Source organism: Pezoporus wallicus, unplaced genomic scaffold (genome assembly GCF_028554395.1).
Source record: "Pezoporus wallicus isolate ANWC-B61680 ecotype Strahan unplaced genomic scaffold, APGP_CSIRO_Pwel_v1 contig_6464, whole genome shotgun sequence".
Lineage (NCBI taxonomy): Eukaryota > Metazoa > Chordata > Aves > Psittaciformes > Psittacidae > Pezoporus > Pezoporus wallicus.
The window spans coordinates 2,825,699-2,851,094 of NW_026642130.1; the positions used below are offsets into that span (position 1 = coordinate 2,825,699).

The window sequence follows — 25,396 nt, forward strand, 5'->3', positions numbered from 1 at the left end:
AGCATAAATAAATTGCAAACAACAGCACAATATTTTTCCTTTACTCTCTTCATAATAACATTACTTCTCCTACCTGTCAGTGTACAGACCTCTGAAGATACCATGTTCCCTGAAAAAAGATGCAGAGGCTCAAGGAAAGCCCTTTTCAAGGATTTAGATGGAAGTGTCCTGAACCTAGACCCACCTGTTGCTGTTTTCCCAAACTCAGAATTTGAATGGACACAGTTCTACTTGCAAGCTGGTAAGTGCCCGTGTTCTCTGGAGTGCTTGCAAAGTCACGCATACTTTTGATCCATGAGATGTGATTTTACCCCAGGCTTTCACTAAGACCTACAACTGAGGTCGAGAAGATGGTGGTGCCAGATTGTGTGATGCCTTTCCAGGATGGGTGTAGAGAATTATAGTGTAGAAGTCTGGGAGACCTCATTGCACAGTTCTGTATCCAGTAATGCCTTTCTGCCTTCTTGCAGAATCATGTCACCTGGCATCATCCCAACCTTCTTTGCCTCTTTACAGTTTAATTAATTCATTTTAAGACCAGAACAGAACTTACCTGCCCTTTGCAAAGTCCTCTGAGAGTATTAAGACATGCCACATAAATGCTACATAAATGCAAAATAATAACAATAATTGGCCCAGCAAGGATTTTCATCCATATCCCACTGAGGAGATAATCAAGCTGAAAACCCACTCCAGAAGTTTAAAGACCCCTCTCTCTGTTTAAAAAAGGCCCATTCTGCTCAGCAACCACTTTCTGAAGGTTCACACAGCAAGGCTCCTTTCTCATCCTGATTAAAACTCTGCTCTCTGATTCCAAATAAACTCTTTAATTACAATTAGCTTTTCCTGTGCCTGCTGCTGATGGTGGCCATTTTGCTGAAAAGGCACATCGTTTGTGATTCCAGCGGTATGGGAGACTGATGGAAAGGACTGTAATTAATCCTGTTTTCCATCCCGCTCTAAAACTGATTAAACATGAGAACTTCTTTAATCTTTAAACAAAATGTCTAATGTGTAAGGTTTTTCCTCTAAGAATCCCACTCTAACTGGCTGCTTACAGGGCTGATTAATGTATTGTCTACATACAAACACACTCAGTTTTACTCTACCTTTTCTCCCCTGGTTATGAAACTCTTGCAAGCGCACATACTCCATCAGTATTATCACTTAGCACCTGCATATTAATGCATTCCTACTTTTGATTACAGAAGCTGGGTTTTATTTAGATCTGCACCTCTTTTAGTACACCCTGGTACACAGTCATAGGCACGCCAGGAATCCCCACCATCTAAAGTACACTGATAACGCAACCTGCACTCCGCAGGGTTTATCTCCTTGTGTAATGGAGGCAACAGCATATGGTAAATGCTGCCTGCCTCTGAGGCTATAACAAAATTGCTGTGTTTTCTTCTTGATGCCCAAATATGAATGGGGATATCTTCCCCCTCCCCTCACAACGATGTGTTAAATTCCTCTGTATTTCGCATTTTGACCTGCGGTTCCATTCCTCTCAAGGTTGACATTTCAAAAGGCACAGCTTGATGCTAAGGTGAATTCATGGTCATTGTCTTCTATTCTCTACCCCTTCCTTCTCCTTCGTGAAGGTTGTAGCACTATTTTGCACAACTTAACGCAGGCTCCCATGCTAGATGAATAGGAGAAAATGCTCTACTTACCTGCTCCCACAGGTTTCCTGTGGGGCCAGATTCCCACTTGGTGCAACACCGTTCCAAGGCTAATGAAGATGGTGGTGTAATGATGCTATTGAGCAGAATTTGACCCTTGAAGTTCTGCTTTTCCTGAATCCAGATGAACATTCAGTACTTAAATTATCTGGGTGGTCAAGACCCACCCACTGAGCTTCACATCCACCTATCCACCTGATACCTTATTAAACCTGACTAATTCTAACCGCTTCCAGCAGCTTTGTCAGAGCACTGCAATGCACTGTTTAGTGCTTTGACAGTCTTTTCAGGTAGCTACACAATATCCTTGCCACTTGCCCAGTTCAGGGGCACAAGTTTCTTCAAGTCAAAAGCTCTGGCTTTCCACATCCTCTTAATTGCCCTTTTATCCAGATGCATATATGCATTCTCTTTAAGCTTTCAGCTGGGACAATCAGCTTGAAATTATTGGCTCTCAGACATTTCTAGATATCTTAGCTACTTCAAAGGGGAGCAAACAGAAACACTCAATAGACTTCAGGGACACAAAAGCCAGGAAGATGTTTCCTCAGAAAAATTCCATAAGGAAGAGGCTGTGAGAGCTGTAACTGGAGCACAAGGGATCAGTCAGTATGATATTAATTCTCCTGATGTCTTTTATTGAAGATGGAATCAATATAGAATATATATAATAATTTATTTGTGTAGACATATGTGTGCGTGTATGCAGAAAGCAAGGAAAGACCATTTGGCTTCCTGGGTTCTGCCCATTGTAGATGGCCAGTAGTGAGACATGCAATGTATATTTATTCATGTACCCACTTTTGTTTTCCTTTGTCTTTCTGTGTACCTGATATTTCACCTGCTGTGTTAACTCTTTGGGTGATAGCCCTGGTCTTTTTATTGTGGCTTTCTGTAGAAGCAGAGTCGTTAATGTAAAACTTGTAGTTTTAGTTTTCTGGATAAATCACAGAATTCAGAAAACAAAACAAAACCGGAGGAAACTGATCCAAGAATTTTGTTGTCATTATTTCTAGTAAAATTAAAAGGAGAAAAAACAACTGTTGTTTTGAGTCAAACAAAGCATAATTATTTTTTTAATCCAAGAGAGGTTTTTCCTTTTTTTCTACTTTTAAATCTAATACTGCAAAATTTTAGAGGTGTTTTCCAGCACCACCCTAAATAATTTATAAGGTGCTGTCACAGTATCCTTTTTCAAATTATCCAAAACAATTTAATGACTTTAACATGATTTTCTAATTATTTTAATCTCTTTGAGCTGCCATTTTTGGATGACAAAATTTTTTTCTCCCAAAACTCATCTCTACACCAAACCTCCTACAAAACAGCTTAGGGCCAGGCCTGAAGCATTAAATGGTACCATGACATAGGAAACAACAGCATCACAATCTGTACAGCAGAATTAGCTATAAACATGAGCGTTTCTAGCTGAGGAATGAAGGGCAAGTCAAAAGTTTGTGTGCTCAGTTGATGCGTGTCCAGTTTAAAACCCCTGCTCCACAAAGGAAAGCTGATACAACCATCATGCTGTAGTTAAAATTTCAACCATTTGTTGACTATCTGCAATATTTATAAGACTCTGTTATCATACTTCCTCATGTCTGTAATCTGACAACAGCCAGCTCCCAGAAACATTGAAGTTTATTGTCTTCCCTTGGAGGACCTGTAGCAAAGGACTAGTAACTTAAGAACCTTTTTTCTTTTTTTATCCTGCCTTGTAGAGAGATACTACAACGGGGCTATAGCCAGAGAAATGGGAACTCGGGGAGGAGAATGAAGAAAGGAAAAGGCCATCAGAAAAATCTGTCAGCCAGTATCTGTACTTGCAGAACTATTTTTACCCTTGTTAGAGGGGAGAATATGACTCACTTTCTAAGCAAACCCAAAATGTTGCAATTTGCTATATAGGCCTTTAATCTCAGCTGATATTTGTAGCTAAGCATTAGACTATGAGAATTACACATAGCAAGGTATGAGAGCATGAAAGCAGGCTGCCATCCCAGACAATATTAGATTCTCCAGGATAGGATATATTCATGAAGGCAGAGATCCAGCCCCAGTGTGCAAATCCAGAAGAGAGTCATTCACATTCTTCTTCTTTCCCTATAAGAACAGCTTCAAATTTGGCCAGAACAATAATCTGTCATATATGTCTAAATAGTTTTAAATTCCCAGGGATGTGGATCGTGGATTTTTGCACAATCTGCTTTCTTCTGTTTTTTTTTTTATTGAATAAACTTAGCAATTAATAGTTGAGGAAGTGTATAATGTTGACACACAAGCTGCCAGCATAATTTAGCAGTAAGCTGTTTAAAAATGTTGCACCATATATATTTATTATTTCAAGGACTATGATTAACCACATCTGCTATGTATAACTATGTAGTAATTAAAGATGATTGAGAAAAGAATGCAGGTTTGGTAGATTTGCAAGGAATAAAACAGTTGCAATGTTGGCATGAAAAATTTATTGTTTTCCTCTGGAGTTTGTTGTTGTGTCTGTTTGCAGATAGAAATTTGCTTTTTTTTCTGCAATAAATGCATGCAAAATGGGTTGAAGGTAGCAATGGAGAACATTAAAAGAACTGTTACCAAGTTATTGTTTTATAAAACTCAAACCTAATATGATCAAAAAATGCCTGTAACTTTTACTTAATTTTCCTGAAAACACATCCTTGATAAAGGTTTCAGCAGACCTTAATTAAGTTGAGACCAAAGCCAAGAACAAAGTTGGGATGATTTATTTTGAGGCCTGTAATTTTCAAAATCAAACTCTTATATTTAAAAAGTTATTTTGGAAAACGACACCATTTTTAGAGTTTGTGAAGTCTCAGAGAGTCCATTTGTTTCCCTGTGAGTTAAAAAATAGCTCAGAAGCCCCCAAACACCACGTCATCTTCATTTAGGAGTTTAGTTATGTATTCGATATCCAACTCTCTACCTTTCTGTATATAAATATTGTCTGCAACTTGAACATCAGCTTTTTTTTATCATTGACATAATGAGGTTAGTATTTCAGGGTAGTGGTTCTGAAGTTGTGATTTATAAACCATTGGTGGTACATAGAGTCTGAATAACCAATGCACACATGACTCATGTATTGATTTAGTAGTCTGACACTTAAAGGTGAAAAGAATTATTAGCCATCTGGGAAACTGGAGCTATGAAAAATATCTGAATCTTGGGCGGCTCAGTTTTGAAGAGAAGAAATGGATGAGAGAATTAAGAACTAACTTCAAAATATGAAAAAGTCTATAGAATCAAAAAAATAGACTGAAATTTCATCAAGATAATTTTAAATTAAGGGAGGAAAGGTTACAATAAAGACAACAAAACACTGTAATAACTTGCCTGAGTGGGTTGTAATGTCACTCTCAGTAAAAGTTATGCAAACATCCTTGGCTGATCCAGATACAGCTGGTCTTTTCCCAAGGCGAGGGAAGGAATGGATCAAATAACTTCAGAAGGCCTTTTCTGGACCCATTTTCAAAATTCTGTAAGGATGCTCAGTGATCTGAAGGAATCTTTGAGGTCTGACAGGGATTTGTGGATTCAAAGTTTTGGGTGATGCGGTAGGAAGATCTGGTAATTAGAACTTTCTAAATCCTGCTGATGAAGACAAAGAGTGACTACTAGGGAAGTAATTAGTGCAGAGAGATTCTTTCCCAAGCCATGCACTTGATCACTCTCAGCCAGAGTGCCTGTTCTTCTGGAATGTTAATGCACTGGAAAGGTTGTGCAGTATGGAGAGGCTAATCCCACAGAAAACAGTGTACAGGATCCGAGTTGGAGTTTACAGCACCAAGGAACAAAACCTGAGACAGGTTCCTTGTCTGGAGCTTCTCATTACAGCTCAGTAGCTTCGACATCATGCCTTTTTCTCTTGAGGGCTGTATCAGTCTTATTTATCATTCCTGCTTCAGTGATGCCCACAAATCTGAGTCAGTAGTTGTTTTTTATTATTACTAGATACCATCCAGAAACCTTTCTGGTACCTTCTAAAAGAAACTGCTGATATTAATAGTTAACCCAGGAGGCTTCAGGAGAAACAGGAAAGTGAAGTTTGCAGCTGCTTTAAAAAGAGTCAGGGACAGCTGAGGAGAGCAGCATAGGACATACAGCCTCTCTAAGCTTGATGGTTGGTACCTTTAAGGAGGCAAGACGGCTGTGTTTATGCAATTAAAAAAAAAGAAATGTGAATTGCATCCTGCAAGTATAACTATATTATTTTCCTTAGATCTTAGAGGCATATCTATGATCAAACCAAACTGCTGAGTGTTAGTTTGCAGAGCTTTACAGGAGAAGCACTGCATTTTGCAACAATTAATTTTGCAGAGGAAGCAGCCTGTTTAAAGACGCCTGCAGCAAGTCACTAAAATATGTGTTGTTTTTCAAGGCCACCAGACACACAGTTGGCTAGGTTGGCTAATAAACAAAACAACAATGCAAAAACCCAGCCTCGTGGGGTTTGCAGGAAGAAGGGATGAGAAATAAAATGAATAATGCTTACCTGCTAGGGGTGGGTGAAGACTATAATTGTTTAGCCCCCAGCAGATCCCTTCAAGGGTTAAGAATGACAAAGATATTAGTTGGTGACTGCTAAGATTGTTGGTTTGAAGCTCTGGGCAAAACACAGACTGTTATTTACCGGACTTGGTCGATTTACTTCTTAATGCAATAATGACCTGTGAAATGAAACGTGAGCTAGACAATTGTTCCTCATTGTTTCTAGTAAAACATCCTTTCATACCCCATTAAACCACCATTAATTCCATTTGAAAGAGAAGCAGGCACAAACACCAAGGGATATCTCTCTCTTTTCCTCTCTTTGTGGGATTGATCAAGGCCTGTGGATAGCAAAGCATCTTTCTTATCCATTTTAGAGTGTGTTGGACAGCCTGGGGCCAAGATTCTGAGTGAACACCACAGCCATCTACTGGATTGGCACCACTGGATCACATTCCTGAGGTTTTCAGAAGAGGGTATCAGCTAACCTGGCAAACACAGTTAACGTATTGATGTTAATACATCATGTTTTTCTCTCTTTCTAAAGAAAAGTTGGCTTTCTCTAAGCATGAGATTCATGAAATCATGCAGTGTATGTGCGATTGTATGTGTGTGCCAGTAACTTCTAACCCATTTTCACTTTCAATCAAAACTAGTAAATGGATAAGGCCTTGAAGATAACAGACTCTTACAGGTTTAAAAAAAAAAAAAAAGAAAAAGAAAAAAAGTGGTTTCGGAAGAAAACACTACCCCTCCAAAGGGGGATACCCCTTGGTATCCATTTCTTGGATACCAAGAAATGCTCCCTGGAGAGAAACTCCAATTTTTGTCCCAACTAAAGGAAAAACTTTTGCACACTGGTATGCACCAGGAAATCCAGCCATAGTTCTGTAGGATAACCCTGGTTCCACTTTGCCTGAAACTGATTTCTCCAACTCTTGGCTCTCCTCTGCTGTAGCATTAAGACATGTAGATATGCCACTTACGGATATGGTTTAGAGGCACTTAACAGTCTTAGGTTTTCAGTTGGACTTGATGATCTTAAGAATCTATGATTCTACATTACTGAGAACCAGAACATTTAAGATGTTCAGATTTTCTCTGATAATACCAGATCAAAAACAAAAAACCCAAGGGTTTGTTTGATTTTTTTTTCCTTAATCAGAGCTCTAACTTGAGGAAGAAAACTAGCAAGCTATGTGAATGATAAATGCTTATTTTTTTCTGGAAAATATTGGTGAATAAAAGCAGACAGAAACTGTTTTTCTACTAGAGTTTGCTGGGAATACTTTTTTCCATGGGAAAAAAAAAAAAATGGAAGGGTTAAAGGCTTAAAATATTTAATCCAAACCAATTTTCATTTTCCTCCTTCTCTGGGGGGATGGAAAGGGTGGGTGGACACAGCCTGATTTTAAGCAAAGCCCAGTTTTCTTTCAATGCCAACATAGAAAGCCAACTTCCAGAATTAATTTTCAGTTAGCTTCAACCATTGTGAATAATTCAGAAATATTTAGGACAATTATACTGACATAAATCTAGTAGTCTCCCATTCTATCTGATGTTATAAAAGTGGGATTATAACATTTTCTGTTCATTCATGAGATGTTGATACTGGGCAGACAGGATTTCTGAAGGTGAGGAATCAATTAATAATCTCCACTATAAGGAAAAAGGAGACACTTAGGTAGGATGTTGTGTTGGAGATGTCTGATGCCGAGAGGGCGGCTTTGGTAATGGTTGCTTCACACAACACTCTGATTCTCCTTGAATTCAGTACATTTGCATTGATTTGCATGTCAAGTGGTGTGTTACATACTGCACAAAAAGAGGGGAGATCTGGAGGGGATAGAAGTGGGGACAGTTCTAATGAAGCCCAAGGTCTAGCACAAGAAGGTCAAAATCGCTTGACACTAAGTTAGCCTTCACATCATCAGTAGTCCCCAAGACCCACAGCCTCACCTCCATTCCTTCTCTACTTTTTCATTCTGCCTGACCTGTCCAAGATCCCCAGCCCAAACCGGCATTTCTACCTCCACAAGCCAGGCCCACTTACCTCCTCTACCTCCCAGAACCTCCAAGATCCTTCTGTCTTCAAACTAAAACTCTGACACTGTTGCTTCCTTCTTCCTTTCTGCTACAATTTACCACATTCTCCACAAATTAGGGGGCTAATGACAGACCTCTTATCTCCACAGTCTTCCCACTCAGCAGTCACACTGCTTCTTTGCTGCCATTTAACCCCACCTGAAACCTAGACCATGGCAATTAATCAATTCCTTGGCAGGTGTTGCCCACCTAACAAGAGGTTACCACGGATCAGTGGCTTTTATCTACATGTACTACTGGATTTCATGCAAGCCACAGTCTGACAGCTCGTATTGTAACATGTTACATCATCATCCTTGGTTTTCAGTTGCTTCTATTTTTACATATATATATACACATATATATAATACTGTATTATTTTATGTTATTTGCTACACTTAGTTCATTTCTTTTCCTGTGCTAGATTTATGTCTGGGGTAAGATTTTGTCGGCAACTTTGCTCAGACAAGGTCCAGCTGCAAAGAACAAAATTAAGCTTTTATTTTGGTGTGTGCTAGAAAAGAAATCTCTAAACTCTAGAACCTGTGAGCTTGTAGTAAAGTATTGAAGGTTGGCTGGGAAACAACTCTAAGGCCAGTGAAATGCTTCTATCCACAGCCCCCATGAAAAACTGTGTCCAGAACTACCTATTAGAATAAACTGCAGAGACTCATTATCTTCTGATGTGCTGTGAAAGATCTAAGCTTTGGCTATCACTTGTGAAAATTTCAGTGCCTGTTCTGCAATGTTGTTTGAAGCACAGACCCCAAATGCTCTCCTCCTTTCAGCTGTCTTCAAAATACCTGAATACTTGGATCCCTAAATCCCATCTTTTAGTTCACTTGCATTGCATCTGTTAATTAACAAAGGAATTCTGGGCACTTCATGACCGTTGTTGCTGCCCAAGGCACTGGGTCCCCAGGAGGCAAACATGTGTTATGTCCTAACTTTACAGACTAGGTCAGTTAGGAGCCAAGTGATTACACAGTCATCTGTGGTGAATGGAAGAGAGACCTTAAAGTTTAACCATCAACAAGTATGCCATCAACTGGAAACATGCTGGTTAGATTTTTGATTAACCAGGGTGTTTTTATTAAGGCACCTAGCCCAGTTTACTTTGTGTAGGATTGAGATATTTTTTATACATGCCTGTGTATGTCTCAATGATTTACAAGATCAAGTCTCAAGATCACTTGATCAATCAATCAAGATCAACCACTTACAAGATCAATCACTTACAAGATCAAGTCTCATTTGCAAAAAAACCCCACACCCAAAAAAGTTATCGAAGGATACAATTGCAATTTTGGAAGGAGATGGAGAATGAGAAGAGCAAAAGCCCTTATTATGCCCATGATGAGCAATGGTCTGGAAAAATAAGTCCTTTTTTTACCTTCTTCCTATGTAGTAGTAGTACTCTGAATCAGAGAGAATCATGACTGTATGTTTGTGTGTCTGAAAGCATGTGTGTTTATACACGCACATGCAGGCCCTGTCCTCACAACTGTACTTGGAAGCATTTCATCATTTTTTCCCTCTTATCTTCCAAATATTAGCATCTAATGAAATACACATTTCCCTCATTTATTTTGAACCTACTCCAAGTCCAGCAAATACCAGAACCTCAAATGTTATGACAGGACAGATTCTTTATTGGTTTGTTTTCTTTTCATTCTTTCTGTTTTCACTGTGATTTCTTTTTTTTTTTTTTTTTTTTTTGAAGATTATAGACCCTTATGTTTTAACTCAAGGAGCCTGGCTTTCAACTGAGGTACAAAAATATGTCCAAAAAATGTCCCTGAGAGCCATCCAATGCAGACAGCTGTGCAGCAAACAGGAAATTGAGGAAGTCAGGTTCATCAGAGACACAGGATTTCCTTCGTGGATGTTTCAGATAAAGCATCTTTATTTTTACTGTGCTGGTTGTGTGCTGTAAAAGAACCATGAGAAAAGCAGGGAAAATATCAGGTTGTGGCTTGCAGACAGTGATGTCAAAGCACAACCGAAAGGCAAGTTCTCACAGAGACATGGCCATGTTGACATGACCTCTGCCAAACAAACTCACACTTTGTCAGTGGTTTGGGCTGGCCTGACATGAGCCAGTTCTGAACCTGAAGCTGTATCACTGAAACACATAAGGGTAGGACTGGACAGGATGGGCACATTTCCATACTAATGTGGTTGCACTTCAAGTTGGTCATGGTCTTTCTAGTTTGAACTGTGGGCAGAGCAATCTCAGGTCTAACTGTTTAGGGCAGTTTAAGTGTCCTCCTAGTTTACAACATGCTGTGTTAGAGGTTTTACTGCTGGCAGACTTGCATCACAGGAGCCAGAAGGTTTGCCCATCAGTGTGTGAGGAGTGATTTATTGTGACAGACAGGGAAACACAGGCTGCTGCTGCAGAATCACTCAGCAGGTGAGACTGCAGAATTCTGCTAAATCCTTCTCTTGTGACTTTGAAGAAGTCACGTGATTATCCTGTGAAAAGAGGCTAATTCATCTTGCTTTCCTCCATTCATTGTTTTGTGATGACATTTCAGTGTTGGGACTAAAGAAGTGTCTATGTAGCATCTGGTATGATGTGATCCCAAAGTGTGAGGCTTATATGAAACACTGGCGAAAAATACATACCAGTAATTAACAGTGTCTATGTGGTATTACTAAAGTAGCAAACTCTTAGATGTCTGCCTGCATGACCTTAGTTACCCTTGCTCTCTTATTTGTGCTTTTAGTTTCTTACAGTCTTGCAATACATGATCACACCAACAAGGAAGCAGTTTTGATTCATTTGGTCCAAAATATAAGTGCTCCAGAGATGGCTCAGGGCTGTGTAGTATGACATGTTTACATAAAAAAGCTCCATCTTATCTCCTGGAGAAACTGAAACTTGTGAGATGATAAGGACTAGAGGAGAAGAAAGGAAGGTCTTATATCACAGGTTGTTACTGAAACCCATCTGAGCAACAGAGCAACTCTAAACAAGTCTTTTAAACTAAAGCATTTGCCTATGACTTTGTTCATGTCCCCATAGTATCTCCTCTCTTGCCTGGATCCAGCCATGCCTGAACACCGTGCTAGAAAGTGTTAGTTGCATCAACCAAAACTTCTCTGGGAAATACAAAGTTAACCATTAAACTAATGGTTAAAGTCTATGGGTGATCGTTACCCAATGTGTGAGATCACACGCTAACACTATTTGGTTTACTGGTGTAGATGTGGTCTGGGTGATATGAACACCAAAATAGTAGGAAGTGCAGAAACCATCCATCTCAGTTTCATCTCTAGTGCACTCAGGACAGAGTATTTTAGGTAATGAAGCTGCAAATGTTGACTATGCTTGGACCAAGAGTTTGGTACACCCAAAAGCAATTACTGAGCCAAAACATGCATAATCTTCATTTTTAAAGCATCTATTTTATATTTATGAATGTCATTACCAAGTTCAAAGCACACGTAGCTGACACAATGAGCACCTTGGGGTTCTCAGGATATGTACCATGACTATTAATCTAATTATTAGATAAAATAATTAGCTAAAAGAACATATTAATTTTCTAATGTATTTTTGTAGAATACAGTGCTTTGGGAAAAAGTCAACTCACTGGCATTGCATTTAAGAGACTGGAAAATAAAGATTTTTATCTGGGATAGATATGTTGAATACTTAGTCTAAGATTATGACAAGAACATTGTTGTTAACTTACCATATGAAACTTTATATTCATTTTCATGTGTAAATATATAAATATATATGATTGTAAAATCATACTGCATTCTTCAGTTGCTGGGAAAAGAGACACGCAGGTAGTGAGGCAACTGTCATACTGAAGCATCATAAGCTATTCTGGAACAATTTTTATTTTCAAAGGTATGATGTTGGCTTTTTATCCTTTTTTCTTATGTGTTGTAAGCACATTAAATTCGCAGCAGTACCTTAACTTGTCTTAAAAAACAAGTTGTCAAGACCAGGTAAAGTTGCAACTGTAATCTACCCCAGAATGGGGGTCATAGACCTGAGTCAGATGTTGGCCCTGTCCGGCATTTCTGAGTCTCTTTCTTTTTCCTTTGTCTTTTCTATTCTTTTTTACAGATCTGGGTAACTGCTCACTAATTTCAGTTTCAAGAGGCCCTATTTTCTGGTTGCTTGGATAAGGCAAGTTGAATTAAAACTTTGGCATGGACCTTAGTTGAGAGACCAACAGAAAATTTAACTTTGGTGTTTGACAAGCTAATTGGCCAACATTTAAAACCATCAGTTATGCAATAAAACTGTATGCAATTAATTAAAGGGAGCTGATTATTTTCAGTTGGGCTCAGTTCCTGAAACATCCTCCTACTCACTAATAAACTTTGCTCCTGCGGTGCATTCTCTGAAATTAATAAACACATTGCAAAACTAAAGTAAGTCTGCCGCCTTATTGTTTTTTTCCCATGCTCACTAAAGATGCAACAGTTACTAGCCTGAAAATGAAGTTTCATCCCTATAAGGTCCATATTGCAAGAACACTCTTTTTTTTCCCCTAGATTATAGCACTAGCTGATCAAAGGTGTCCAAATGGGTTCAAGGTGGTACCAAAATAAAAGTGAAAGAAGCAGAGGGTACAGCTATATTGGATAAATATTCAGTTGGAGAAGATACTTAGTAAAAATAATTTCCTTAATACCTGAGGAGAGTTCTTGGCTCTTCTTGGACCTCTGATACTGATTTGGTGCACCTTGTGACAAATCACTCTGAGGAGTGACCACAGTTAAAAAACATACCTCACATTGGAGCAGGGTTGGACTGTAATGTCTCTGTGCCTTAGGAGATGGGCACAACTGCCTTTACATCTCTGGAAAGGGAGATGAGAAGTGAGATATAAAATAACAGCAGGACCTGTCAGGAATGAAATCTGGTAGAGCATAGTTTGCTGTTGGGCAGAGGAATAGGCTGTGTCACTTGCTGAGGACTTTTCCAGCCTTCTGAATCTAAATGTTACAAGTTATTATAAATCATTAGATGTGTAAGTAGAACCAATAAGATAATTTTTTTAAGTGTAGGAAAATTATATGATGTCTCCCTTACTGTTCAGTGCTGCAGTGTAAGACATCCAAGTCGGCTTTAGAGAAACTACTTTGTCCAGCTCCCTGTGCAGTCTGCTTCAGGTGCCTGGTTTGCATTTTTGTGCAGGGAGGGACACCTGCTTTCTCTTTTGACTCTTTAGGGCTCAAGGAGTCAGTATCTTTTTCAGTCACTCAAATTTGTGTCTGAGGTAAGAAGGAAGCTCAGAGAAAGTCAATGACCACACCTAAAGCATTCCTTGCTCTTGAGAAGTCTATAGTTCTCTGGAGAAATGCTCTGACTGTGTGAATACCTGTATAACACTCCACAGAAAAGAACTCAAAACCAGCCAGAGCTCAAGTACAAGCGCAATGCTGCTTACAACAGTGTCGTGCAAACAGGAGTCCTACAAAACTCCAGGACTGGCTTCAAAATCAGGATCAAGTTTAGCATGTTTCTAGTGTCTTGTTAAAGGTGGTGGTTGCTTTGAAAATGATATTAAGCATTTATTATAGAATCACAGAATGGTTTGGGTTGGAAAGGACCTTAAAGCTCACCCAGTTCCAACCTCCCTGCCACAGGCAGGGTCACCTTCCACCAGACCAGGTTGTTCATAGCCCCCTCCAACCTGGCCTTCCAGGGATGAGGCATTTTTTTCTCTTACCCACATCTTCCAAAGCAGCAATTCAAGGACAGTTTGACCTAAAAGTAGATCCAATTCCTGTCCTATTTGTTGATGTATCTTGTCTCATCCACTCCTTTAGCTATTCTAACCTCCAGTAATAAGGAGTCCCAGAATTTGTGTGATTGACAGCTTGTAGGCACCAGGTCATTCTTGAGAATTGCTATTAATAGTGAATAATACCTCTATGAATGGCAGACTAAAGAAGTCAGTCTTGTTCTCTAACATATTCATACATTAATGTTGGATGTTTGCAGGGGGTTTTTACTGTTCTCTCTGCAAACTGTGTGTGGGTTCAGTAGAAGGCAGAATAGAAGCTAACTTGTTTACTTTGACCAATTTTACTTGTAGATTATATTTCCAGAGAAGCCCTTTGTAACTAATAATGCTTCACTGCAACCCTGGAGGGCTCACAAGTTATGGGAAGGTGGATTATGGAAGAGGGTGGGTGGGAAAAAGTCAATAATAATACCAATAAAAAAGCCATCTTTCTGATCAAAGCAGAAAATGCTTGAATAAAAATTATATTAAAAAAGAAAAATGTAGAGGTCTTGTTAAAACCTTTGGGTTACTGTCCAGTTATGTGGATTTTCCCTCTAGTGCTTATTCTGGCATTCATTAAACCCTGATAAGTTACATAGAAACACTTGAAAGAATGATTAGAAATGCTATGTGTGAATAATAGAATTGCTTAAAGGGAAATGGAAATTCTTAAAGGGAAATGTATAGTGACATGGAAAGTGAACTTGTGTAATTTTCTCATTGTCCAGGGTTATTATCTTATTCCTCTTTTTTGTGGGTGTTGAATTTGCATGCTTTTATATTCACAGTTTGGGGGCTGCTTAGGAAAATAATACTGCGTTTCGTGCAGCTCCAGTGCGAGGCAGATGTGCTGAAGGTCTTTCAAAAAGCAAAATCTCTTTATTCAGGTGCTTTTCTTTGGGAGTTACTAGAGTTTGGAGGAGAAGGAAAAACAATATTAAAAAATCCAAAATAACCCAACAGACCTAACTGAAAGCCAGCCAAGATTCTCCCTCAAAGCTGTCATTGTGACCTTTTGCAAGGAGCAGGTTGTGGCTTTGCTCCGACTCCGAGTCTACAGTGAGCATTAGGACAGGTCTTCTCAGCTATATCATGACTTTATCTCAATGTGACCTATTCACTAGGAACTGGTCCCAGGCTAAGCTCAGTTGCTTCAGTTGTGGTCATCTAGAAGTGAAACTTGGGTCTGCTGGCAAAAGACTTTATGATTTTTCACTTGGAAAAGATATGTCTAAATCTTAAATAATTTTGTTAGGAGCTGGACACCCAACACCCAATCTTTGTGTCTCTGGAAAACTTTGACTTGGAGCCTGAGGAAGACATCTGGGATCTGCAGATCTGAGGCCTAAGATTAAGTGGCAATAAATAGTCCTGGTTTATTGCATGAGGTTTCTGCAATCACCATTGTGTCTGAGAGTTTTCTCTGTAAAGAAGCTTCCTCCCACAAGTTAGATGTGTCTGAGTGCTTGAACATGTTAGTGGAAGTGTGACGAAGGGTCTAGGCGAAAAAAGAAACTTTGAAGTGAGAAATAAAAGTGGATTGTATCACCAGATGAACAACCTTAATGCCGGATTGCCTGAACTGCAAGAGCAAATTCCTCTTTATCTTACTATCACCAGCAGTCTCTGTATTTGCAGATGTTTAAGGCATATCATACTGCAGCAAATGGGACTGGAGATCCTAGGCACCATCATACAATCAGATTATCCTTTTGCAAAGATTTTACAGCCCTGAACGGGTAAAACAAAGGGTGGGAGGGGAAGAGAGGCACAGCCAGGTCTGTGGGTTTCAAGTAAGCCCATGGCAGACAAAAACCTTACTGTGGATGGTCTGGTCTTGAAGATAGGTCTTTCCTTTCCACCCTCTAGTGTTCTCACCTCATAATTCAGCTTCAGACCCCTTTCACAGGTTAGCTGTTTCATGATTAATAGGTTCTAGTAGGGCTTATCTTGGCATTGACAGGGCACAACCCTACCTTGCCAACAGGACTGACAAGAGAATGCTTTGTGTTGCAGGAAAAAAAATGCAGCCAGCACTTTCAGGAGGCTTTTGGTATGAGTAAGGGTTTGTTGCTTGCTTACTTGATTTCTCTCTTTAAACAGCCAAAATTTTAGTGCCCACAATGTCAAGCACCAGAAGGTTATATCAAAATTAACATGTTGCTGCAAGAACATGTTATATTCCTTTTCTTTGCTATTCGTGTTACAGAAATAATATATTAGCACTGCAAAGGCTCAGACAGAGGTAAACAGAGCTGATCTTGTGGTTGAATTCTAAAGTCAAGCTATAAAAGCTTTAATCTAAACTGTGGAATAGAGATGTAAGAGGATTTTCTGAGGTACACTGATGATCATGTGTTTGTTTAGTAAGCTGGAAGTGTTTTCACTGAGAAAAAAGCATAGATTTCATTGAAAGAAGTTTCAAAACCAACCTTTAATACTTTAAGCCACAGTGATTTAATGGAATACTGACAAGCATTTTTCAAGCCATTCTGAGGTTTTAGCTCTACATAAGCTATATGTGGGTATAACACTAACATGTCTTTCTTTGCCAGTGTTATCCAAGGGAATTTGAGAAGTGTTTTTTCCTTGTATTTTCTTTTTCAACAGCACAATCAAAAAAATTCTCTAATTCAGAGATGAAACCCTGCACCTCTGAACTCAATGTCTGTGTTGACACAGCTCTCAAAGAAGGACCTGTGGAGAAACTCAGGGCCTGGTGAGCTCCCAGATCCATCCAAACTCCAACCTTACAAAGACCACACAGATGGATGACAGCAGTGTAGAAATATCTGCAGTCACCCATGGACAGCCAGTTCAGGTGTCCCCCTCCTTTCAGGCAGACCAAGGCTTACTGTATCACATGTGCTATGAAAGTTGTTTTTCCTTTGTTTCTGGGGCCTGTAATTTCCAGTTCACTGTTGGTGTGGGCTATGGGTTAGGTCTCAAGGGAGACCTTGTGGTATGCTAAAAAGATGTATCCTGTGCACCCTCAGTACATTTGCAGATGACAACAAGTAGGAAGGCTCTGTAGAGGGATCTGGACAGGCTGATCAATGGGCTGTGGCCAGTGGTATGAGATTCAACAAGGCAAAATACTGAGCTCTGCAGCTGAGCCACAACAACCCCATGAAAAGCTACAGAGCTATGTGAACCAGCAGTGTGTCCAGGCAGCCAAGAAGGCCAAGAGCATCCTGGCCTGTATCAGAAATATTTTGGCAGTACAGGAAAATAATAATCCCCCTTTTTTTGGCACTGGTGAGGCCTCATCTCGAATACTGTGTTCAGTTTTGGGTCCTTCACTGCAAGAGAGATATTGAGGTGCTGGAGCAGGTCCAGACAAAGGCAATTAAGCCAGTGAAGGGTTTGGAGAACATACCTTATGAGGAACACCTGAGGGAACGGGGGTTGTTTAGCCTGGAGAAGGCTCAGGGAGGGACCTTACTGCTCTCTACAACTACCTAAAAGGAGGCTGCAGTGAGGTGGGGATCAGCCTCTTCTCCCAGGTAACAAGTGATAAGACAAGAGGTAATGGCCACAAGCTGCACCAGGGGAGGTTTAGGTTGGATTTAGGAAAAAGTTTGCACTGAAAGGGTAGTCAGGCATTGGAACAGGTATCTAAGATGCATAAATTTCCCTTGCAAGGTGTTGATTTCTCTCAGCTGAAGCAGGAGGTTTTCAGCCTGTTCCAAACTACAGAGAGTCTAGCAGTCCCAGCCATATGACTGTCTTAACTCTATAGATATGAGAGGGAAACCTCACCGTGGGTTAGAGGCATGCAAGTTCAGTTATGTCTTCCTGAACCTGCAGGACTCCCATTAAGAAATCATCTGTATCAGGGAGTATGCGTACAGACTGCATGCAAAGGGAGTAGAAGTTCCTTGCTGTAAGCCTTTATTTTATTCACCCAATGTCTTTTTACTCTCATCAGCCTTCACTGAGGCTGTTAACTACAGTTTCCCTCCCATCGCTGAGGCAGGCTAATTCAATGGCAAATTTTAAGTAAATTGTGCAACTGCATCTGCGCATTGAGTTGATTGGTGAAAACTGCAGAAAGTTCCTTCTGTTGCTATCAATCACATCTATGCGGAAGTTCAGCAGCATTAAATAATTCCATTTGCCATTTTGTAAACTGATACCATTCTTAGTTTTTCTGTGAAATATTGCCAAAACTACTTTAAGTGTGTGCATTAGCTGAATGCACACAAGATGCCATGCCTTTGTAATATCTGAATTAAAGTGTGCATACATATATATATGTTTACATTCCAAGGTAATAAGTGGTAGAGGCATGATGGGATTCTGTTGCCTTTGGTGTACAGACCACTGAAATAGTCAAGCCACCTCTTTCTTTCCTTCTACTGCCACAATCCATTTGGTCACCATCAGCTCTCTGCAATCCAGTGATCTAAAAAACAAGGACTGGCAGTGACAAAGCATCAGAAGGAGGCTAAAATTCGTGTGGCATGTGACATAGAGAAAAGGTCACATTGCCCTGCATCAGCCCTCTCTTAAGTTAATTAAGGGTTCTTTTTTTCCCTAATTCAACTGGATGGGCCTCCAGGCAAATTGCTATTTGTAACAACACCGCATTCAGGAGTAACCCTGTCTGATGCTGGTGATGCTCCTGCATTTCCTAGTGTCTTCAGGCTATGCCCTCCACTCACTTTTCAGGTGTAAGTATTGCTCCCAAGTCACCTGGAAATGGGTTATCGCCTGATCAGCCTGATCTAGGTGACTCACCCTCAAAAAGCAAGCTTATGAGCACCATGGAACAAAGCAGGCAGAAGGTGCAAAGGAAGTCTCAAATGAAAGGCCACAATAATTTCAGTCTTTTCAGTTGTGTATGTGCAATGGGGTCCTATGTACAGCAGCAAAATAGCCACCAGTGGAGCATCTGAAGAGGAAGGGAGATTGAAACATAGGGCCAAGGTATGTCCCTGGTCCTTCAAAGGGCAGATCTCAGGCTGGGCAGCAGAGTCTGTCTCTTCTATGATCTCTGTCTCCATCTTGACTGGGAGATGGTTCCTGCCTTGTCCCTTGTGTGATCGTGCACTGATGTATGTTGGCTGAGGTTGTGTTCATGACACTGGACATGCTTGGGGTCCTACTAAAAGGGCTGACCTAATGATCTTGTTCTTGCTCTCTGTAGGTGCATTTACAAACAGCCCCAGTAAGTCTTCTAATTCCTCCTGGCATTGATTTCTGCTGTGGATCAGCTCAGGATGTCTCTGAGCCTGTGCTCAGAACAAATTTTTCTGTGCACACCATGCCATATAGTTAAAAGAAACAGCAAGATATTTTATTGAGGTTCATAGTTCTCACCCAAGGCAAGGGCAAGCAACAGATTGTTTTCTCCAAAGCCCACTAGCAGCAGAATCCTCGTGTTGTAGAAGCTCCTCACCTCATCCGACTCTTGCTCCTGTATTTACTCAACATATCTGTAAGCATTTCCACAGCTATTTTGGTTTTGTGAGAGTTTACGCATACACGTTTCACCCACTGTTTCCTAGAGCATCTTAATTAGAGGGATGCCCATGCATAAGGAGTTGAGAAGGGGGCTTGTTTGATGTCACCATATATCAGAGTATTTCCCACACTTACATGAGACCTTAACCTCATTGAACTCAAAGATTACAACTGATTACTGAAGACCAGAGCTGACTCCAGCTGCATCAACCTAGAGAGACACAACTGAGTAGACACAGGAAATTATTCCCAGGTTTGCTCCCGTGGTGACTCCAATCCTCCCAAATCCATCCTCCCTGTATTAATTAAGGTGCAGTAGGTAATCTTGTCTCTTTTTAGCTGCTGTCAATCTATTGCTCATTTCCAGTAGGGAGATAAGAACTAGGAGGTGACAAGATTCCCCCTTCTTTGTCTTCCACTCAATTTTGTTTCCTGCCTCACTAATAACAGTTTTAATAATCACCTTGAATTGTTTTTCTCCACTTAAAGTATTTTTCTGCTGCAAGAAAATGTCAGCTCCAGCCATGTAAACTGCTAATAGTTTCTTTGCAACAACTGCATAACAAATTAAAAAGATCTAAATGTGAAAAAAAAATCAGCAACCTCCAACAATGCCAGAAGAAGGCCAAATATTTCAAACAATGTCTGCTTGATCTTTGCCTCTGGTTGTGAACTCTTCTCTCAAAGGAACCCAGAATTAATACTGGCTGCAGGTTTCCTTGCTCATTTACTTATACTCGAGATACCTCCTTAACTTACGTGGTCTGTGTCCTCTGTTAAATTTCACAGCTAAATTTGTGGTCAAGGCAGCATCCCCAGGGGCAGATGTTAATGTGGATAGGTGTTATGCCCATGCTAAAAAGTGGTGCCAGGCCACAGACATGGAAACACAATCCTCTGCTCTGCAAAAATGGTTGCAACAGCCCTGGCATGCTTTTGTTCTGGGCCAATTAATGCTCTCCCAAACAATTCTTGGGTGCAGTTTGGGAGTTAATGTATGCCAAGGAACATTCCCAGTTAGTCCGTTGGATGAATCCATCCTGTTTTGAAAGCTGAGATAGTTTAATAGATGAATGCAGTCAGACCATGTCAGTTGGCCTCGGTGTCTGGGAATACTCCTGGGCACATTAAATTTACTAGTGAAGATGTAGCCAGAATGTCTCTACAGGACCATCTATTACTTATATATCTGTGTTGAAGTCAATGATTTTTGTACTAGTCTGATTGCATCCCACTGCCTCTGGTTTTAAAACTCCTATTTTTCTTTTGGCTGCTGTGGCTGATCTGGGACATAATATGCTGTCTTCATAAATCTGTGCTGTGTCAGTTTTCTCGATCTTCAAAGATGCTCAGATTCCAAGAGCTGCTGGTTAGTTTAGGGTTTTTTTCCCACTCTGAGATGATTAAGTGTCCTGATTGTAGTCAATTAAAAGACATCTTCCTATTTTGCAGCTTATGTGTTAATTTTATTTTCTGCCTTTTTAGGCTCTGTCTGATATGTTTAGATAGTACAGTCATTTCTGACTCCATAGGAATATGGATAGTTGGTTAGGAAAAACCTGCTGGTGGCTACCTCAATTTTAACTCTACCAGTGCCTCCCATGCTCCTGAGCTGCTTGAAGTGGGATATGTGAAAGAGGGTAGATTTAGATTAGATACTAGCAAGAAATTGTTCCTGGAGGCAGAAGTTCTTCAATGTGAGGATGGTGAGGCGCTGGTACAGGTTGCCCAGAGAAGCTGTGGCTGCGCCATCCCTGGCAGCGTTCAAGGCTAGGGATGGCACTTTGAGCAACCTGGTCTATTGGAAGGTGTCCCATGGCAGGCAGGTGGAACAAGATGGTCTTCAAGGGCCTTTCCTACTCAAACCATTCTGTGATTCGACTGCTCTATGTCTCATAAAAACAGTGGGGAGCATTGTGGCAATGCTCTGCACAATGCTGCTGCAAAGACCTCAAACCTTCTGACTACCTTTGTGCTGGTACACTGCAAAGAACCAGAACCAGTTTTATGGCCCTGGAGCTCACTCTCAGTGTGGCCACATGCATAATTATTAAAAATCCCTTATCCTCCAGACCAGACTGTTTGCATCCAAAATGGGATGGTCACAAGTCACCCTAAACCTCACACAGCTCCTAGACACTGTTTCAGTCAATTAGTTGACCTAGACAAAAAAAACATGCCAAGCACTGTTCTAGGAATGTAAAATATGTGTGACTGAGTACTAGGGCTAAAGCATAAGGCTTCGCAAGTGTAGACATAGCCTCATCGTACCTCTTTTTAAGGCTGATGGAAAGCATTTGTTTCCCACTGCGTCCCAGAAAGCAGGGGTGAGGCTGGAAAATATATGGTTAAAGCTTCTGAGATTTTCCAGCATGGGTAGCATGCTAAACATGCCATCCCTACCACAACCTCATAAGAAGAAATGTCTTTGTTCAGATATTCATTCTGCCTGTATTTTTCTGTCTTCTATGAAAGAAAGCAAGCCAACCCACTAAAAAATCTCAGTTGTTGTTCCTGGCTGTAATATTCACAGCTAGGTTTTGAGATGTTTTATCCCTCTTCAGTCCCCATTGGCATCACTGTTGTTGAGAGTGATTCTCCATTCCTAATGGGAAAGGTTTGGCATCTGCGAGTAGGAGTCTGAAAAGTTGCAGTTGCAGTTCCCCTCAAATCCTTGTTATTGATCTCTCACATATGGTCTAAACGTGAGAGCACCAACCAAAACCAAAACAAAAGAAAGGAAAGGGTTGAGTGATGCCATCCTGTTCTTATCCTGATTTCTGTTGGTTAGGGCAAGGAAGAAACAGATTTGGGGAGTACAGGAGGTGCTTGAAAAGGCTTTAAAATAAGTCTTCACTGATACTGCTTGCTCAAATTGTATGTAAGGATTGAATTAGAGATATTCAGGTTCACAACATATTCTGTGCAGAGATTTTTAGCATAAAGTGGAGTGTATTGTCACTTGTAAACCTCTTTTTACTAGTTATTAAGTGGACAGTTTTGATATCTCAGTTTGGTGTTTATTCCTAACTTACTTTGTGTGGTTTCAGATTACTTACAAAAATATTAACCATCTGGCCTGAACTATATGAAGAATCTGATTATTAAACCAGAGTGTAGCTATCAGGTCCTTGGAAACCTTTCTTCTAGCAGCATAAGGTGACATGTCACTCTGGATTTGAAGGCTGGACCTAGTGTAGGTACATCCTCAGCTCCCCACAGGGCTCAGCTCCTAAATGGTAATTCTCCTTTCCTCTTCCTCTTCTCTTTCAACTCAAAGCCATCTGAGGAGTATCTCACTGTCAGCTTTTTCAGAGCATAGCAAAGGGGAGTCCAGTCTCCATAAACCCTTGTCCATAACACTTTCCAGGCAGATGATCTTAAGACATTCTTGCTCCAGACCAGCACTGTCAGTTTGCATGGATCAGCAGAATGATCACTAAATGGTCATGTAAACACTGTTTCAGTCAAACAAGGGGTACTGATCTCCCCTGGTTATCCTATTCAGTACCCAGGTGGCTGGTAATGCCTGGAGTTAAAATGTGGTTGTTGTGCCACATAGATGAGATACAGGCTTTGATGATACAGATCTGATCAACGTCCATACATCCCATAGATGCCTGCTGGATGCTTGTGCAAAGGTCAGGCATCTTTAGTGCTCTCCCAGAAGGTTTTTAATGGAGTAAGCTGCTTGCTTTTATCCTTCCTCATAATTTTATGAGGCAGAATCCCCCCTCCCCCAGGCAAGGAGCCAGCCTGCCACTAGCTTTTCACTTTAAAATTATGATGAAGCTTGAAATAAAACACAGCCATGGACTGAACCCACTAACTCTCAGTCCAAAGGTATTAAGGCTGCTGGCTGATAGAGACAATATCTAGTTCTTGGAAATGTTTTGCTTCTAGCACCCGGGATGATTAGGAAGAGAGGGCTAAGAGAAAAAGATAATGATTCTGTTATTTGCTGTGGAAATGGCAAGTGCAATTAGAATTGCCAACTGAGTTGTGATCAAAATTCTGATTAATTACTTACTGCTATTTCACAGAGAAGAAATTAGTGCGTATCTAATTGGCGCTAGTGAAATGTATTCTGTGCCTCACTTGCATAAATTAAATGTAAAGAACAAATCCACTGCATGTGTATGAAAGAGACAGAAAGAGACTGAGCAAAAGAGAAAGTGTGATATGAGGCAAGATCCTCAGGTGATGTAAATCAGGACTGCTCTCTAAAGTCCCTGGATGGTGATGCTTGGACCCAGGATGCTGAAAGAGGTATACTTTGATTTGGGTATTTACTGAAGGTCTGTGCTATATAAAAAGAAGAGGTCAGACCAGAGCATCACAGCAGCCTTTCTTCTATTCTTATCAAATCTCACCCTTATCAAAACCAGTCACAGCAGTATCAAATCCTGTTTTCAGCTTGTGATGCCATAGCACCAACCCCCACCCACCCACGGCATCAGAGACATCCTATCGTATGATTTTTGTTTGCTTATTTACTCCAATTTCAGCTCTGCACATGCTCTAGGCACATGTACAATAATGGCAATTACACATTGTACAAAGCACATCAATAATTTTAGTATGAAATAGAAGGAAAATGCAGAGCTATGATTCCAGTCCTTTAATCGGCAGGACCACATTATGTCGAAGCAGAGACACGGAGGACTGATTAGATAAATTCCCACTGCAATACCAGCACCCGGCACTGAAGTGCCTACCATGTTCTGAAAATGAAATGTATTCATTAAAAATGTATCTGCATTTATTTTCCCTCTGGTGTCTTTTGGGTTGGTTTTTTGGTTGTTTTTTTTTTTGTTTTGTTTTGTTTTTTCTTCCTAAAAAAACAGAATCTGATGAAAAGAAAAGAAAAAAACCAAACATAACGAGATGGGAGCTTTGACAGTGCATTTGCTCTCTATAAAGAAGTCAACTTGGTAGCTTGGCAGAGATGGCTATCAGTGTCAGTGGTAATTAGATGAGCCTCCTCCTCCCTATTGGCCTTCAATTAACTTTTATTCTCCAAGCAGAAATGGGAGAAAGGTTGCAGAAGTGGTGAATGAAACAGACCCTCTCATTTTGCTAATATGTGAAATTTATTGTTACCTTGAAAGAGGATATTTTCTTAAGCAGGGGCTTAATTATGCTTACACAGATGTAGCTGTTCTGAATTTAAAGGGTCACTCCAATATCCTCCAAAACTGCAATGAAATCAAGCATCTGTATTAATTGCTTTGCAGCAACTTACCATTATCCTTGTCTTTCCTCGCCTCTTGCCTATCCTCATTACAGTGGCATGGACCTGTAAGTTCTAAGCATAAAATATTATTTTTATTTTCTTATTACTTTCATAATGAGCCAGTGTCCCACCTCTTTAACAAATATTTCACTTCTGCCCACTTGAGTCTGAAAGGGCACAGCCATCACCAGTCAGCTATAACAGTCTTTCTTTTCCAGTCAGCTATAACAGTCTTTCTTTTCCTCTCTTCCTATCTCTGCCTCTCTAATCTCCATGAACTTCTTTTCTCTGTCTCCTCCCCCTCCAGACAGCTTTATTAAATTCAGATCTCTACTTTCCGAGGCCTCTGTGTCTGAGCTCCTGTTCCTTGTGAACCACTGAGAGCAAAATTAAACAATATGTCAAGATTCCCTTGTGTTTCTCCTCCCCTCAGTGTCCTTGGCAGTACAGGGATCCTTTCCACAATATATCCTTCTGGTTGGATATTCAGGTTGCTGACTGTAGTGCAGCCAGGATTGTTAACCCTTTTTGGATCTCAGGGAAACATAATATTCAAGAAAATGTGAATGAATTTTTGACAACTGACATTACGTGCTTGACATAACGTACTGCCTTTTTGGGCAGATGAGGGTTAGAAAGTGAGATCTCTG

At 40.3% G+C, this 25,396-nt stretch overlaps 1 protein-coding gene and 1 long non-coding RNA gene across 7 annotated transcripts in view; one reads left to right on the forward strand and one right to left on the reverse strand.

Moving 5' to 3' along the window:
• Positions 1 to 25,396, forward strand: part of PKHD1 (PKHD1 ciliary IPT domain containing fibrocystin/polyductin) — a 254,467-nt gene that overhangs the window by 190,721 nt on the left and 38,350 nt on the right. For 4 of the 6 annotated variants that reach the window (XR_008974692.1, XM_057427481.1, XM_057427480.1 and 1 more), the window contains exon 59: positions 81 to 241. Coding sequence is in view for 5 of the 6 variants with exons in the window: in XM_057427481.1 (XP_057283464.1) it covers positions 81 to 241 (161 nt within the window). In the remaining variant the exon portion in view is untranslated. Of the gene's footprint in view, positions 1 to 80; positions 242 to 1,515; positions 1,629 to 16,651; positions 16,975 to 25,396 lie in introns of those variants that run through there. The other 2 variants (XM_057427482.1, XM_057427485.1) reach the window with 2 other exon arrangements.
• Positions 1,696 to 8,370, reverse strand: LOC130608985 (uncharacterized). Its single transcript, XR_008974693.1, has 3 exons — positions 8,245 to 8,370; positions 6,196 to 6,243; positions 1,696 to 1,799 (listed from the first exon to the last, which is right to left on the reverse strand). It is a non-coding gene; the product is annotated as an uncharacterized LOC130608985 (long non-coding RNA).